The sequence below is a fragment of the Apodemus sylvaticus genome, chromosome 7 (genome assembly GCF_947179515.1).
Source record: "Apodemus sylvaticus chromosome 7, mApoSyl1.1, whole genome shotgun sequence".
Lineage (NCBI taxonomy): Eukaryota > Metazoa > Chordata > Mammalia > Rodentia > Muridae > Apodemus > Apodemus sylvaticus.
Genome location: NC_067478.1, coordinates 56489342 through 56504811, shown reverse-complemented (window position 1 = coordinate 56504811; position 15470 = coordinate 56489342). Strand labels below are relative to the sequence as shown.

Genomic DNA, 15470 nt, shown 5'->3' with positions numbered 1-15470 from the left:
TTTTTTATTCATATTTATGTGTGTGTTCCTGTTAGTATGTATACCACATGTATGTGCATGTGCCCTCAGAGACCAGAAGAAAGTGTTGAATTCTCTGGAACTAGAGTTACAGGTGGCTGTAAACCTAAAGGGTGGGTGCCAGGAACCAAATCCAGGTTCTAAGAGTTGCAAGTGCTTTTAAGCACTGAGCCATCTTTCCAGCCCCTTTTATTGCCTAATTATCCAATCACCTTTGCTTTAACAATAAAAATTAAGAAATGATGATGTATTTAGCATCTATAAATTATCAGTAAAAGTGGAGAAAGATGTTAGCTTATCTTGTTTCCCTCTTGTAATTCAGAAACATGGAAATCTCCCTGGTTAAAAAAAATATAAACCGGGCGGTAGTGGCGCATGCCTTTAAGCCCAGCACTTGGGGGGCAAAGTAAGTTCCAGTACAGCCAAGGCTACACAGAGAAATCCTGTCTCGAAAGAAATAATAATAATTATTATTATTATTATTATGTTAATAATACATTAAAAATTGTTCTTGTCTTGTAATGAAAGACTAGTATTAACTTTTTTTTTGCAACCATTAAAGCAGGACATAGAAAAGGCCCTTTTTGTATCAAAGAAATAATATATAAGCAAACTGAAGAGGATGAAAATTAAAAATTTATTACAGATTGACCCAAGTACCTGCCACAGGCTGGTCCATGGTGGGTGGAAGAGAGACACCCAGGCACCTGCTGTGGCCACAATGGCCTGGGATGGCCAGAAGAAAGACACCCTGTACCTGCCTCTGGCACCACTATAGTGGAAGAATGTATGATGGAGAGATGCAAGAGAAAATGAGGGAGGTCAAAGGGTTCATACATTGTGGGGAAAGTGGAACTAGAGACTTGTTGGTGATGAGGAATAGGTAGATATGTGGAGGCCATGGTGAGGTCCTTACCTGGGCTGCCACCTAGAGCCACGATCCTACTGTAGCTGGGGCCTGTGTTGAAATCTGTGGTCCAGTTTTCCACCAAAGCAGATGTCCATGGTCTGGGTTGCCACTGGGACAGTGGGACATGCTGATCTGAGTAGCCGGTGCTCCTGCAGGGAGGGAGCATGTCTGGGTCTGTGATTCTATGGCAGCCAGTTTATGTCTGAGGCCAGTGTTACCACCAAAGCGCATGCAGCTGTCCCTGGTTTAGACTGCTACCTGAGGCACTGTGCTAAGTTGGCCCCACCCCTCACCAGCAGCCCTTAGACTGGGCAGCACAGTAGAGCTGACCCTGATGACATGGGAGCAAGAGAGTTGACCGGCCCCTTGCAAGCTGTGGCATTGTGTGATCTAGCAAGGGCAGTGCTAGAGAGCTTACCCTGATGGTTTGGCACTGGAGAAACTGGTGGGCAGACTAAATCAGCTACCTCCCAGGCTCAGATCCAGGGCTTTGAGTTGGTACATCCCAGCATCTACTCCATCTATGATCTAAACTGATAGAGTCCATGAAAGGGCAGGTCTGGCAGATCCAAAGCTGCAGGATATCTATGACACAAAAATCTGAAAGGAGTCCCATTAAGGATCCAGTATTGATGATGTAGCAGAAGCTAGAGGCCTCAAATCAGACCAATGATTCATGATAATGAACACTTGCAAGTAAAGCTGTGTGGATGAAGTACACTGGGACACACTGATACACCACAGTTTCCACAAGATTTTTTTTCTATTCTAATTTTCTTCTCAGGGCAGGTTGCAGGGCTAGAAGGTGGATACAAAGGAACGAGAAAATGGGATGCATGTTGTTAAATTCACAAAGGATCAATAAAAAGTTAAAAGAGCTTACTAAAGGTTTTGCTGCTCCTAAGATTATAAAATAGAGACTATCTTTTATTAGAAATGCATTCATTTCCTCCGTGCTTAGCTACGACCTTTTTAAAGTATTAAGTTAGCTACTGTGGCAATGAGAAAAGGGGATAGTAAGGAGGAAGGCTGCCTTTCTAAAGCAGTCACAGGTGCACCACTCTAGTCTTGTTCCCTGAATACAAACAAAAAAGGTCTTGATGTGTCTTTGGCATGTTACAAGTGATAATCCTGTATGTTTCAGTGGAAAAAGAAATATAAAGGTTAAAGCCCTTGTGATACTCTTAAGAGTTGTTTTTGTCCCTGTGCCCCAACTCAAGTTTCCTATCCCTTTGCCAGGTTTCCATCTGGTGATTCCTTCCCTCTGACCTGCTTGTTATTGGTGGCTGGCACTGCATAGCGGGAACATTTGTTCATAATGTTATAACATGAGATTCCTTTCATTTAAGATAGTTATACTGAACATTCTACAAGAAATGTTTAGTTTTGAGAGCATTGAAGTGTTCTGAGTTTCTGCTAGTACATTGTTTTTATTGACAAACTCCCAAAGTGTATGTTATCTCCTGGTGATTTTATTCTCATTTTATGAACAGTTTCTTCTCAAGTGCTATCTATATAGGCAACCCACTTAAAGAGGTTTCAACCTTAACTGTTTATCACATATTGCTACAGTGGACTAAGGAAAAAAGCTTTTGTTCATATGCCAACACTGCCCAACCTTGACTTTCATAAAACTGGAGATGGGGTAAGAATCCTACTATTTATTTTTAATAAAGAGAAATGTGCCTTTAGTTGAATGTATCCTGTACAATATGTTGGTTAAAATCGGGAACTGAGAACTGTTCCTTCCACAAATAAAAGGGGGGGGCAACACCCACAATGTCCAAAAGATGTTAGAGAAAATGACCTATATCACCTAAAAATCAGGAGAATAAAGACCTAAGATTACTAATTTGTAGGTATGTCTATAATATATATTGATGATACCTGTATACATAAGAAAGGAGATTTTGTAGAATAGTTATAGTTTGACCGCTCTAAAAAAGAAAACAGGGAGCTGGAGAGATAGCTCAGCCATTAAGAGCACTGACTGCTCTTCCAGAGGTCCTGAGTTCAATTCTCAGCAACCATATGGTGGCTCACATCCATCTGTAATGGGATCTGATACACTCTTCTGGTGTGTGTCTGAAGATAAATGTAGTGTACTCATAAATAAAAATAAATAAATAATATTTTTAAAAAGAAAACAGGGCTACTAAGCAATGTAGTTTTTATAGATACTAGAGAAAGCTTTAGAAATACCAAAAACATCTATTTGTGTCTAGTTGCTGTCTGTTTTATTTTTGAAACAGCTGCTCTTTACATGGGCCTGTCCTAGAAGTTAAGTCACTATGTGAACCACAGTGGCCTTGAACTCACAAAGATCCAACTACGTCTGCCTCCCAAATGCTGGGATTAAAGGTGTGGGACACCTTGATTTTGCTGCTAAAGTGCTATATTTACCTTACTCTTGACTGTTCTTTACAGATTCACTCTCATGTGCAGAGCTGTTATATGTCTGCCAGCAGCTACCTCATGCTGTTTTGAGCCAAGAGATGTATTTTGCATCTCCCAATAAGAATACTCTTCAATGTACTTCATCTTAATTTTTCTGAACATTATAATTAGTAGTAGTGGTAGTAGTAGTAGTATTTCTTAAAGTTAACTTTTCATCTTTCCTTTGTATAGTTGGAAGGAGTTGAACCATCTGGGAAGCTTCAAAATATTGATGAGGAAGTTATCTCTTCTGCTTGTCGTCTTGTGTGTGAGTGGGCCCAGAAAGTGTTAAGCCAGCCATTTGACACAGTCTTGGAATTAGCCCACTTCCTTGTAAAGAGTCATTATATAGGCACCAAGTCAATGGCAGCTCTGACTGTGATGGCAGCAGCACCGGCAGGTATGGAAACTGACCGACCACATTGCTATAGTTATAGCTGGTAGCAAAAGGAGAGCTTGGGGGCCAGTAAGATGGCACAGTAGGTAAGAGTACTTGCTACCAAGCCTTACTACCTGAGTTCAAGCCTCAGAAACAGAATGATGAAGGGAGAGAACTGACTCCCCTCCTACAAGTTGTCTATGACTCTACATGTACTCCCTGGCACATGTGCACCATAAATTAATGAATCAAGTTTAAAGAATGCATTAATCAAATCTGTGACCAAAGAGCTTCATCATTTAAGTATATGTCTGAATTCATTCTTATTTCAGTTCACAGTAAATGTGAATGTTTTATTAAGGTAATAAAATAAAAATTATATTGTTAAACTGTAGAGCTTAATCTTATACTTTTGTGTGTTGCTCTGCTAGAATAAACTATTTGAATTCCCCTACCATACCTTTTATATAGCTGTTTTTAAATGTAAAGAATATATGTATTTTTAAGTATGTGTCTGAATTAGTTAAATGTTAAAAGTGAAATAAGATTAAATTTTAAATTTATGTGCTAGGCTCCTGTCCCAGAAATTAATCTTGTAAATAAAATGATCTTTGAGCACCATTGACTGATTACCTGGTTTCATAAAAAAATTAAATAAACTTTTTGAAGTGGTACTATAAAATAAAAAAGAGCTTTGTTTTTGGTTGTTGGTTGGTTGGTTGATTAGTTCGTTGTTTTTGAGATGGGGTCCCTGTATTACTAGAGCCAAGGCTGTCCTGAAACTAAACATAAAATCCTCCTGCCTCTATCTCTAAGGTATTTACCGCCATGCCTGGCTGTAAGAGAATTTCTTTAATGGCAGGTTAAGTGATAATTTTAATTCAAAAAGAAGTTTTGGGCATTAACAACTTTAGCAATTAACATTATTGTTGGAATATCTGATGCATTCCTAATTGAATAGTTGTGTGTAAGATATCAATTCTAATGGGAAATTTTAAATGCCTCAATTCACTTATACCTGATAGATTGTAGAGTGAATAAATTATATTACCTTAGAAAATTATTTTTGTGAAGAGTATTGACATGAAACTTATTCTCCAGGATACACCTTCTAAGTTAAATCTAAATATTTTTTAAATCTGCAGTACATTTATCCTGAAGAGAATTACTGTTCGTGTTGTGCATGAGTATATGTAATCTCTTCTTTTCATTTTATGGCCAATTGAGAACCAGTATCAACAGAACAGCCTCTCACAGTTGCTAGTTACAACTTTTCCTTCCTGAATATAAACTGTAAATGAGCAAACCTGACTTTTCACTTAGACACAAGGATGGTATTGCCTAGTAATACCAATGTGTGTCACTAAGTAGTTCACATATATGTTAGCTCCCTTAATTCCCTCCGCAAGCCTATGAAAAAGGTGAAGTTCATTCTAGGAAACAGGCTCGGGGAGGTGAAATAGTTTGTCCTTGGCCAGATAAGTAATGCAACTAGGATTTGAATATTATTTGCCTGTCTCCAAAGACCACGTTACCTCAGTTATTCATACTAACTTCTTATCTTCTTGCAAAATAAGACTTTGAAGGATGTAGAGCCTTCAGAACACTCTGTAATCTCTCTTAACCCTCCCTGCTGACAGTTGGAAAGGTATCTCTGTGGATTGGGACTTGGATTTTTTTGTTACGGAAGCAACACAATCTGTTTCCCATTATTTGCGAGATTGACCAAAAGAGAATGAAGGAATTTTTGAGGTCTAAGTCTAGTAGAGAGATGGCTCAGCAGTTAAGAGCACATGTTGCTCTCTCAGATAACCTGGGTTCTCTTCCCAGGACCCAAATGGCAGCCTACAACCAACCATCTGTAACTCCTGTCCCAGGGGATCCAAAGACCTTCGGACCTTTGCAAGCTCCAGGCACAAGCATAATACACATACATGAAGGCGAAACAGTTATACACATAAAATAATAAATAAATCTTAAAAATGTACTAAAAATTACATGTGTGAACAGGTGATTCTTATTTTTAGAAGCAACATATGAGAACACAAAACTTTACCAATTATAGCATTACCAAAAACACTTTCAGTCTTGAAATTTTGTTCTCAACTGTTAGTAAATTTTTAAAAGAATATTCATGATAAATTAATTTTTATCCTTTGAAGGCAATTTTTTTTTTATAAATACACTGTCCATCTTGAGAACAGGTTGTGTTACAAATGTCCTTTTTGTAAGTCAGCTGCTTGAAAATCATTCCTGTCCAGAAACCCTGGCAAGAGGACAAGACAGAAAGCTGTGAGCCATTGGCAGAGGCTTTCCTGGGTGCAGATGCTGGGAGGACCGCTGAGACCAGAGCCAAAGGAAGCAGTAAGGCTGGCTTCAAAGCAAACAACAGCAATTACAAGATTTAATAGAAAAGGAGAGGATCAGAAAATGAAGGATTGCCAACCAGAATTTGCAGAAGAGAATCCCTGTGTCTTTCTCTTCCTAGCCTCCCTCCTCTACCCTCACCAAGCTATGGCTAATGAAGAACAGAGCCAGACCAGGGACAGAAGGAGAAGTGCAATTTATATCTTGCTTCTTTTCTTTTCTGCTGTCTTACTACTCTTAAAAAGTTTTCTCAGTGACACTTTTCAAAATGCCTTAACCTTAGTCTTAATAAGAAATTCTGCTTCTTAATTTCTCTAGGTCACACTGGAATAATCTCCTAAAGTAACAATTAAAATAATGGTTCATATTTTTGTGAATTTCTGGTAAGATTAAAAACTTGTTTTCCCCATGAAAATTAGGCTATGGAATGGTTTTAGCAAATATTTATTAGGTTATCCTTATGGGCTAAATATTAAAATTATGAAAATTTATTAATTTCATTCTAATTACAGAAAGGGGTAGGAAATTTTGCTGGCATCGAATACAATGTAAAAATGCTCTGTTGACATGTATTTTTCTTAGTGTTCCCACATTTATGTTACAGATAATCTCTTAAAATTGTCTGCCATTGTTTACTTAACTGAAATTGGCCTGGTTAAACCATGTTTTAAGATGTTAAGTTCTGCTGGGCAGTGGTGGCGCATGCCTTTAATCCTAGCACTTGGGAGGCAGAGGCAGACGGATTTCTGAGTTTGAGGCCAACCTGGTCTACAGAGTGAGTTCCAGGACAGCCAGGGCTACACAGAGAAACCCTGTCTGAGAGAAAAAACAAAAATAAAAATAATAATAATAATAAGTAAAATAAAAATAAAGATGTTAAATTCTTGTTGACAGAGGTTTATAAATGGAAGTCTGTTACTTTGCTTTGTAAATAAGTTGTGAGATAGAATGTGCTGGCTTAGTCACTTTGTCCAGCAGATGGCTACATATTCAAAGAAACTGAGTAATGTGACCTTCCACAAAAGACAGTATTTAGCTTTCCTTTGTTTATTTTCAGGACTTAAAGGAATTCCCCAGCCTTCTGCTTTTATACCTACAGCTGAAAGTAATTCCTTTCAACCTCAAGTTAAGACTTTGCCATCTCCAATTGATGCAAAGCAGCAGTTGCAACGGAAAATTCAAAAAAAGCAGCAAGAACAGAAACTACAATCCCCATTGCCAGGAGAATCCTCAGCAAAAAAAACAGAAGGCACTACAGCCAATGGAGTGGCTAATCTACCCAATGGGAATCCTGCGATCCTTTCTCCCCAGCCCATTGGAATCGTGGTGGCAGCTGTCCCTAGCCCCATTCCGGTAATATTATCACTAGAGTTTGGCCTTACTGAGATGCTAGGAAATCATTTATTTTATTAGATGTAGCAGGTGAGAAGATGGCGGGGCCATAAACTGGTTTTAGACCAGACTACCCTTGGTCATTCATCTTTCATTCGAAATGTTTATTGCTAATGAAAAGCAAGCTCTTTCAAACTTGACAAAACTGAAGATACAAAGGATGAAGATTTGTAAAGTGTGCATATAACCAGTCATAACTTTAGTAAAAATAAATTCATTAAAAACTTTTTTCATCCCTGACTGGGTCAAGAAACTTTTGGGAGCCTAAATGTTTTTCTTTATATTGAACTAGATCAGATTATAATATAGTATTAATGATTTTATACTTTAATGTGGGCCTGCTTCTTTGGTTAGCTGGATAAGTAATGGAGTAGAATAATGTTCAGGTCACTACCACACAACTAACATTATAGTGAAGGGGCTTTTCAAATGCAAGTGTATCCTAAAGTGATAACTTTACATTACTATTGGTATGATTATTAAGGAGATATTTTCTCTTAATTTTTCTTTTTATCAGTATATTCATCATTGCTATTCCATTAAAACTTTCAGTATGTGATGGCCATACTATTCACCAGGAGCAGATTTCAGGAGGCCTTAGATTCATCTAGGGCCTCCTTATTCACCGTAGCTAGTTACTAAAGTCCAGGGCAAACCAGAACTGTTTAAGACTCCCCAAGAGTGAGCTGTGCTCTTAGAAAAGATTCCAGTAGATACTTTAGAGTTTATCTTTCTTCATGATTGTATCCCTTCTCTCTGTAACCTCTTTGACCCACTCACTAGACAAGTATTTATCATAGGTATGAAGTATTTTGTTAACTGGGAAGTAAACCTAACTTTTCTGTGTGTTACTGTATTTCATAAGTGTTTTACTTTGTGGTTATATTTGTTAAAAGTGTATTTGTGTACAAAATGATCCAAAAGAACTCTCTTCTAACATTAAAATGACCTTAATTGCTTTTAAATTAACACTTAATAAATTCTTTAATACTATACACATGTACTGTTGTATCCTAGACTTATAAAATGAACTTTTGATTTTTTTACCTTTTTGCAGGTCCAGCGGACGAGGCAGTTAGTAACTTCACCAAGTCCAATGAATTCTCCTGATGGCAAGGTTCTTCCCCTCAATGTGCAGGTGGTCACTCAGCACATGCAGTCTGTGAAACAGACACCAAAGACTCCTCAGAACGTTCCAGCCAGTCCTGGTGGGGACCGTTCTGCCCGGCACCGCTACCCTCAGATCTTACCCAAGCCAGCAAACACCAGTGCGCTCACCATCCGCTCTCCTACAACTGTGCTCTTTACTAGCAGTCCCATCAAAACTGCTGTAGTACCTGCATCACACATGAGTTCTCTAAATGTGGTGAAAATGACAACAATATCCCTCACACCCAGTAACAGTAATGCGCCTCTTAAACATTCTGCCTCAGTCAGCAGTGCTACTGGAACAACAGAGGAATCAAGGAGCATTCCTCAGATCAAGAATGGTTCTGTTGTTTCTCTTCAGTCTCCTGGGTCCAGGGCTAGCAGCACTGGGGGAACTTCTGCTGTGGAAGTCAAAATGGAACCAGAAGGTTCATCAGATGAGCATCCTCTACAGTGCCAAGAGAACTCTGAGGGGACTAAAGCTCCCCTGACAACATCTAGTGCCCTTTGGGGGCAGAAAAGTAATACAGATGGAACAGTACCAAAACCTTCTAATGAAGGTGTCACTGAAGTAAAAACAACTAAGGTCTGTGACCAGAGGACCAAATGTAAAAGTCGCTGTAATGAAATTCTGCCAGGCATCTCAGCAGGCAATAATCAAAGCACTGTTACTCTCTCGGTTGCTACTCAGAACTTACCTTTCACCAGCACCAGCTCACCATCTAACGGTGACTCAGTAAATAAAGACCCTAAAATATGCACTAAAAGTCCAAGGAAACGACTGTCTGCTACATTGCAAGAGTCTCAGGTGCCTCCTGTAAAGAAACCAATTGTGGAACAGCTTTCTGCAGTTAGTATAGAAGGTCAGAAACCAGGCACTGTTAAAAAGGACCAAAAGGTTCCACATTCAGGGAAAACAGAAAGTTCAACAGCAGGTGCTCAGATTCCTAACAAGGTGTCAATCAGTGTCAGTTCACACATTATAGAGGATCAGCCCTTGAACCCTACTCTTGTCGCCAGTGAAACAGTTCTAGAGCAGCAGACAACGTCATCATCATCTCCAGATGTAAAAGTAAAACTTGAAGGGAGTGTCTTTCTCTTGGACAGTGAGTCAAAATCAGATGGCAGCTTTAATCATAACGAATGGCAACAAGTTACTAAGGATTCTGACTTCATAGCTACCAGCTGTGAACAACAGCAAGATATTAGTGTAATGACAATTCCTGAACATCCTGACATCCATGATTTAGAGAAATCTGTTTGGGAATTAGAAGGGATGCCACAGGACACATACAGCCAGCAGCTGCATAGCCAGATACCAGAATCTTCTCTGAATGAAATACAAGCACAGTCTTCAGATCAGTTGCCGTTGCAATCTGAACTGAAAGAGTTTGAGTCTTCTGTTTCCCAGACAAATGAAAGCTACTTTCCTTTTGATGATGAACTTACACAAGATAGCATTGTGGAAGAGCTGGTGCTTATGGAGCAGCAGATGTCAATGAATAATTCACATTCTTACGGTAACTGCTTGGGAATGACCCTTCAGAGTCAGTCAGTAACTCCAGGAGCTCCAATGTCATCTCATGCTTCCAGCACTCACTTCTATCATCCAATCCATAGCAATGGCACTCCAATTCACACACCTACACCCACACCCACTCCTACACCAACTCCAACCCCAACTCCAACCCCAACATCTGAAATGATTGCTGGGTCTCAGAGTCTGTCACGGGAGAGCCCTTGTTCCAGGCTTGCCCAGACAACACCTGTGGATAGTGCTTTAGGAAGTAGCAGACACACACCCATTGGTACTCCTCATTCTAATTGCAGCAGTAGCGTCCCTCCAAGCCCTGTTGAATGCAGGAATCCATTTGCATTTACCCCAATAAGCTCCAGTATGGCGTATCACGATGCCAGCATTGTCTCAAGCAGTCCTGTGAAACCAATGCAAAGACCCATGGCCACTCACCCTGATAAAACCAAGCTTGAATGGATGAATAATGGGTATGGTGGGGTTGGTAATTCAGTTTCTGGTCATGGCATTCTCCCAAGCTATCAGGAACTAGTAGAAGATCGTTTCAGGAAACCTCATGCTTTTGCTGTGCCTGGACAGTCATATCAGTCTCAGTCCAGACACCATGACACTCATTTTGGTCGTTTGACTCCTGTCTCTCCTGTTCAGCATCAAGGTGCCACTGTAAACACCAACAAGCAAGAAGGGTTTGCAGTCCCTGCTCCTCTTGATAATAAAGGAAGTAATTCATCTGCCAGCAGCAACTTCAGGTGCCGGAGTGTGAGCCCTGCTGTCCATCGCCAACGGAATCTTAGTGGAAGCACCCTCTATCCTGTGTCTAATATCCCACGGTCTAATGTAACCCCCTTTGGAAGTCCAGTGACCCCAGAAGTTCATGTTTTCACAAATGTTCACACAGATGCATGTGCCAACAACATAGCTCAAAGAAGTCAGTCAGTTCCATTGACAGTCATGATGCAGACAGCCTTCCCAAATGCTCTGCAGAAGCAAACAAACAGTAAAAAAATCACTAATGTTTTGTTGAGTAAACTCGATTCTGACAATGATGATTCAGTGAGAGGTTTGGGAATGAACAACGTGCCCTCCAATTACACAGCCCGGATGAATCTCACTCAGATTTTGGAAACTTCCCCTGTTTTTCCTAGTGCCAATTCACAAAATATGATCGATTCCAGCACTTCTGTTTATGAATTCCAAACACCATCTTACCTCACCAAAAGTAATAGCACCGATCAGATCAGTTTTTCTCCTGGAGATAATCAAGCACAATCTGAAATTGGAGAACAGCAGTTAGATTTCAATAGCACTGTTAAAGACCTGTTGAGTGGAGACAACTTGCAAACCAGCCAGCAGTTGGGAGGTCAGGTGGCATCTGATCTCACCAACACTGCATCTGATTTCCCTAGCGACATCAGGTTGTCTTCTGACCTCTCAGGCAGCATCAATGATTTGAACACCTTAGACCCAAATCTACTGTTTGATCCAGGTCGTCAGCAGGGACAGGATGATGAAGCCACACTGGAAGAATTAAAGAATGACCCACTGTTTCAACAAATTTGCAGTGAGTCAATGAACTCTATGACTTCATCAGGTTTTGAATGGATAGAAAGCAAGGACCATCCTACTGTTGAAATGTTGGGATAAATTGTGTTTTTATAATATGTAGCACACTGTATCTAAAGACATATGTATTGTATTTGTCTTAATGGAAGTGCCTCCCGCAGCAGAAACACTATTAATTGTGACATTTTAAAAGCGTTTGCTGCAGAAGTGGTTTCTTCTACAGTAGGAAATGGTTAGACTTGCCTCAGTTCTGGACACGTTTCTGAAGACAGTAGGCTGTAGAGCAAGTATTAGGTTTTAAATTTTTATAATGTTCCCCATTTAATCACATTTGCTAGTAAAGAATCCAGCTTTTTATGAGAGCAGTCTGGGTCTTTATTTTGTATAAGTTCATTTTAACTCATCAGTTGATCTACACAGAAATTAAAAGACCATCCATTTTTAGTTGTAGGCTGTTTTGTTGTTGGCATTATCTTTTAGGTATGAAATCATAGCTAAGGTAAACTGTAGGCAAGAGAGTCTTCCTTAAAACAGGGATAATATTCAGGTTATTATAAATATTTAAGCTTGAAACATAAAGCTACTGTAGGATGAGAAATCTCTGTAGGACTTTCTGGGGCTTCGGTACCATTTACTCCCACAATGAAGGGCTTATGTAGGAGAAAATAATGGAAAATAAATGTTAGTTTAAGGAAAGTAAAAGCTGCACTAAAATTTTTAAGAGGAAAACTAGTAGCCATTTATTTGTGACATTGCATTAGTCCAGTTTTAGAAGGTGGCTTTTAAAGTGGAGCTCTCTAGCTCATGCACTCTGGCTCTCCCTCTCTTCCTCACCCTATTTCCCCCTCTCCCTCCCTCATCTTCCCTCTTCCTCTCTTCTTCCCTCCCCTCCCCATCTCTTACACACACACAAACACAAACACTAGACATTAAGATTTTATAGAAGAAATACAAGCATGTTAGGAAATTGTCTCATGTTTCATTATTTGCTTGCTGAGATTGGAGTGTTAGAAGGAAAATAGAGGATTTTGTTTTGTTTTTAGTTTCTTCACCACAGCTTCGTGTACATACTGAAATTCTACTGAAGAATTTTAATGCTTTTCACCATGGTATCCTTTAGTAATTAGTTTTCCTCCTCAGTTTGCTGACTAACTCCTTTGCTTCTCTGAATGTAGAAATGCAGTTCTATCATGGATCAAAACACCAAGCAGGAAAGAGATAACGTTAAAAGCCCAGCAAAAAGCATTTCTTCACTTGAGGTCTGAAGCCTCAGATCTTTATATATCTGATAAAACAAAGGGGATGATAATAGTACTTGAAGAGAGGAGCATTTTTCTTACATGCTTAACTTATTTATTGTGATGGACACAGTTGCAAAAGAAACAAAGCACTCAGGATTTGTTTTAAAGTGTTTCTCTGTGGCTCCAATTTTGTTTTATGAATAGTATTTATGAATTTCATTTTAACACAAAACTAGTAGGCAGCTCCATTTGAGTTTCAAGATAATTTTCAAAGAGATATTAAAGTTAATCTTAAGTTTTAAAAGATAACATGAAAACATTCACTGTACTCTCCTGACTAGCCAAGCTTTTCTTTTACCCTAATTCAAAAATAAATCAGAAGACTACAATCTGAATATTTAACAAATATGATAGAAGTGTTAATAAGAGTTCATTGTTCAACAGATTTGAGAGTAGGGTATTAACATATTCTAATAAATCAATGGTGCTAGAGTTGGCTCAGAGGTTTATCTATGGATATGTCCTAGTTACTGGCACATGTGTGTGTTTGCTGTTAATTTGATTTAATGATTTGTTAGATTTTTTTCTTGATAATAGTTATTTCTTCACTGTACATTGAGATACAGCACTACTGCACACCAAAGTATGTAATACCCAAAGGAAACTGTGTGATTTCTTCTAACAAATGATGGGAGCCTTTCTCAGTGAGATACTCTGAAAAGGAGACTTCGAGGCCATTCTAATCCCTTGTTTACATGTTAGCTTCCTACTAATATAAAAATAATGGAAATCTTTTTTTGATAAAAAAAAAAAAGGTATAGAGACTGGAGGATTTTTACCCCCTACCCCTTGTACAGTATTGCAGCAAACTCTTTAAATTTGGCTGAATTCGTCCAGCAAACTTTTTGGGGTTCATATATTGCACTAAATTTGTTGAACCTGTGGTAGGCACATCTCTTAGGATAAATGCAACCAGTACAGTCCACAGATTAAAATTTTTAAATGTGTTTCATTATGAAAAGACAAAATATCATCAAAGTGACAGATGAAATTGTCTTATGTAGCAATGTGCACTGATCTCAATGAGATATTTCTATTTCTTATTCTCTTACACGAGAATATTACAGCAGGAAGAATTAAGTTTAGTTTGCTTCACCATGTTAATACATGATCACAAAATGTGCATGAGTGTTCTTGACTTATCTTGTACAGTACTAGATAATCCTGTAACCACTTTCTTTCCCCTCAGCTGTATTGAAACTGGCTCTGTGTTAACCAGGTGAGCATAGTTATTCACAGGTTATTTTGCTTTTTTAATGTTTACTAATTCTGCTTAGTTGTTGAACATGTTTTTTCCTTGGGATTTTTTTTTCATTGTTTTGACGTTTAAAACATTTTCACATACTGTTTTATCATGATAAGACTTCATGAAGTAAATAATTTTGCATATAATTGCAATAAGCACTGACTTTTGAACTGAGAAAGAAGGAACGTGTTTTGTGCAGTACATCTGAGGTTCAGATAACAGTCTTGTACTACAGTGTGCTTACTACACCAGAGGTGACAAAAGCAAGCCCTGTTGTGTGTTTCCTTTAGTGCAGAGTCAGACCCTGGTGCTTTGTTGTCTGTTGTACCTGCTGAGATTATTACAGTAGTTGAGCATCGCACAGTAGCATTTCAGTTCTCTTTTTTTATTAAAAGTGCTCAAATTGTTTTTTAAGTGTTTTCAAAAACAATTAAAAACATTTTATATTATACTGGCTGGATGTTAAGATGATTTATGGGATGCATTTTTATAGACAATTTGCCATTTTATAAATATGTACATGATACTGTATTTTCCTTGAACTGGTGAAATGGGGGGGGGGCATAATGTGCTACATCTCTGCCGATGCAAAAGAAATGGCAGCTCTGTCTCTATTCTCTGAAACTCTGTCACTCACTTGAATTTTGTAGCAAGTGGTACATGACATAGAGTTTATGTCATCCAAAAGGCCATCTTTTTCTGTTGTTTCATGTGGTATTTGCTTTCAGATGTCAGATTGAGGACTATCTAGGTTGCTGTATTTCAGGAGCATTGAATACAAAAATGAAAATATCAAGTCCCAGATATGTTCACATGTACAGAAATTGTAAGCCAGGACATAGGCCATGGGTCTACAGGCAGGCAGAAGTTACCAGAAACTTCAGCTTAGAACCTGGTTCAGTCTTAGAAACTGGGAATTTGGTCACTTTTAATACAGAATCAACAAGAACTAGTATCTGAGACTACAACATAATAGACATGTCCTCAGTAAAACAGACTATGTACCTGTATATACAGATTTTTGTATATCTTTGACAGTCCAGCTCTCACCCCGAGCTTGAACCCAAGTCCAGACAAGTATAAAGCAGTCACAAAGAGACTGAGAAAGGATGTGAGTGAGTTACAAGAAGATTCCTACACAGACTGAACCTATACACCAAAACTCCAAAGCACTC

The 15470-nt window shown here is 38.7% G+C and overlaps 1 protein-coding gene across 2 annotated transcripts in view; it reads left to right on the top strand.

The window, feature by feature from the left end:
* The window catches only part of Rfx7 (regulatory factor X7), an 89480-nt gene extending 74734 nt beyond the window's left edge, over positions 1-14746 (top strand). For both annotated transcript variants that reach the window (XM_052187826.1, XM_052187824.1), the window contains exons 7-10: positions 2493-2573; positions 3557-3764; positions 7168-7463; positions 8560-14746. In XM_052187826.1, the coding sequence (XP_052043786.1) occupies positions 2493-2573; positions 3557-3764; positions 7168-7463; positions 8560-11829 (3855 nt within the window). In that variant the 3' untranslated portion in view covers positions 11830-14746. The remainder of the gene's footprint in view (positions 1-2492; positions 2574-3556; positions 3765-7167; positions 7464-8559) is intronic.
* The last annotated feature ends 724 nt before the right edge of the window (positions 14747-15470 follow it).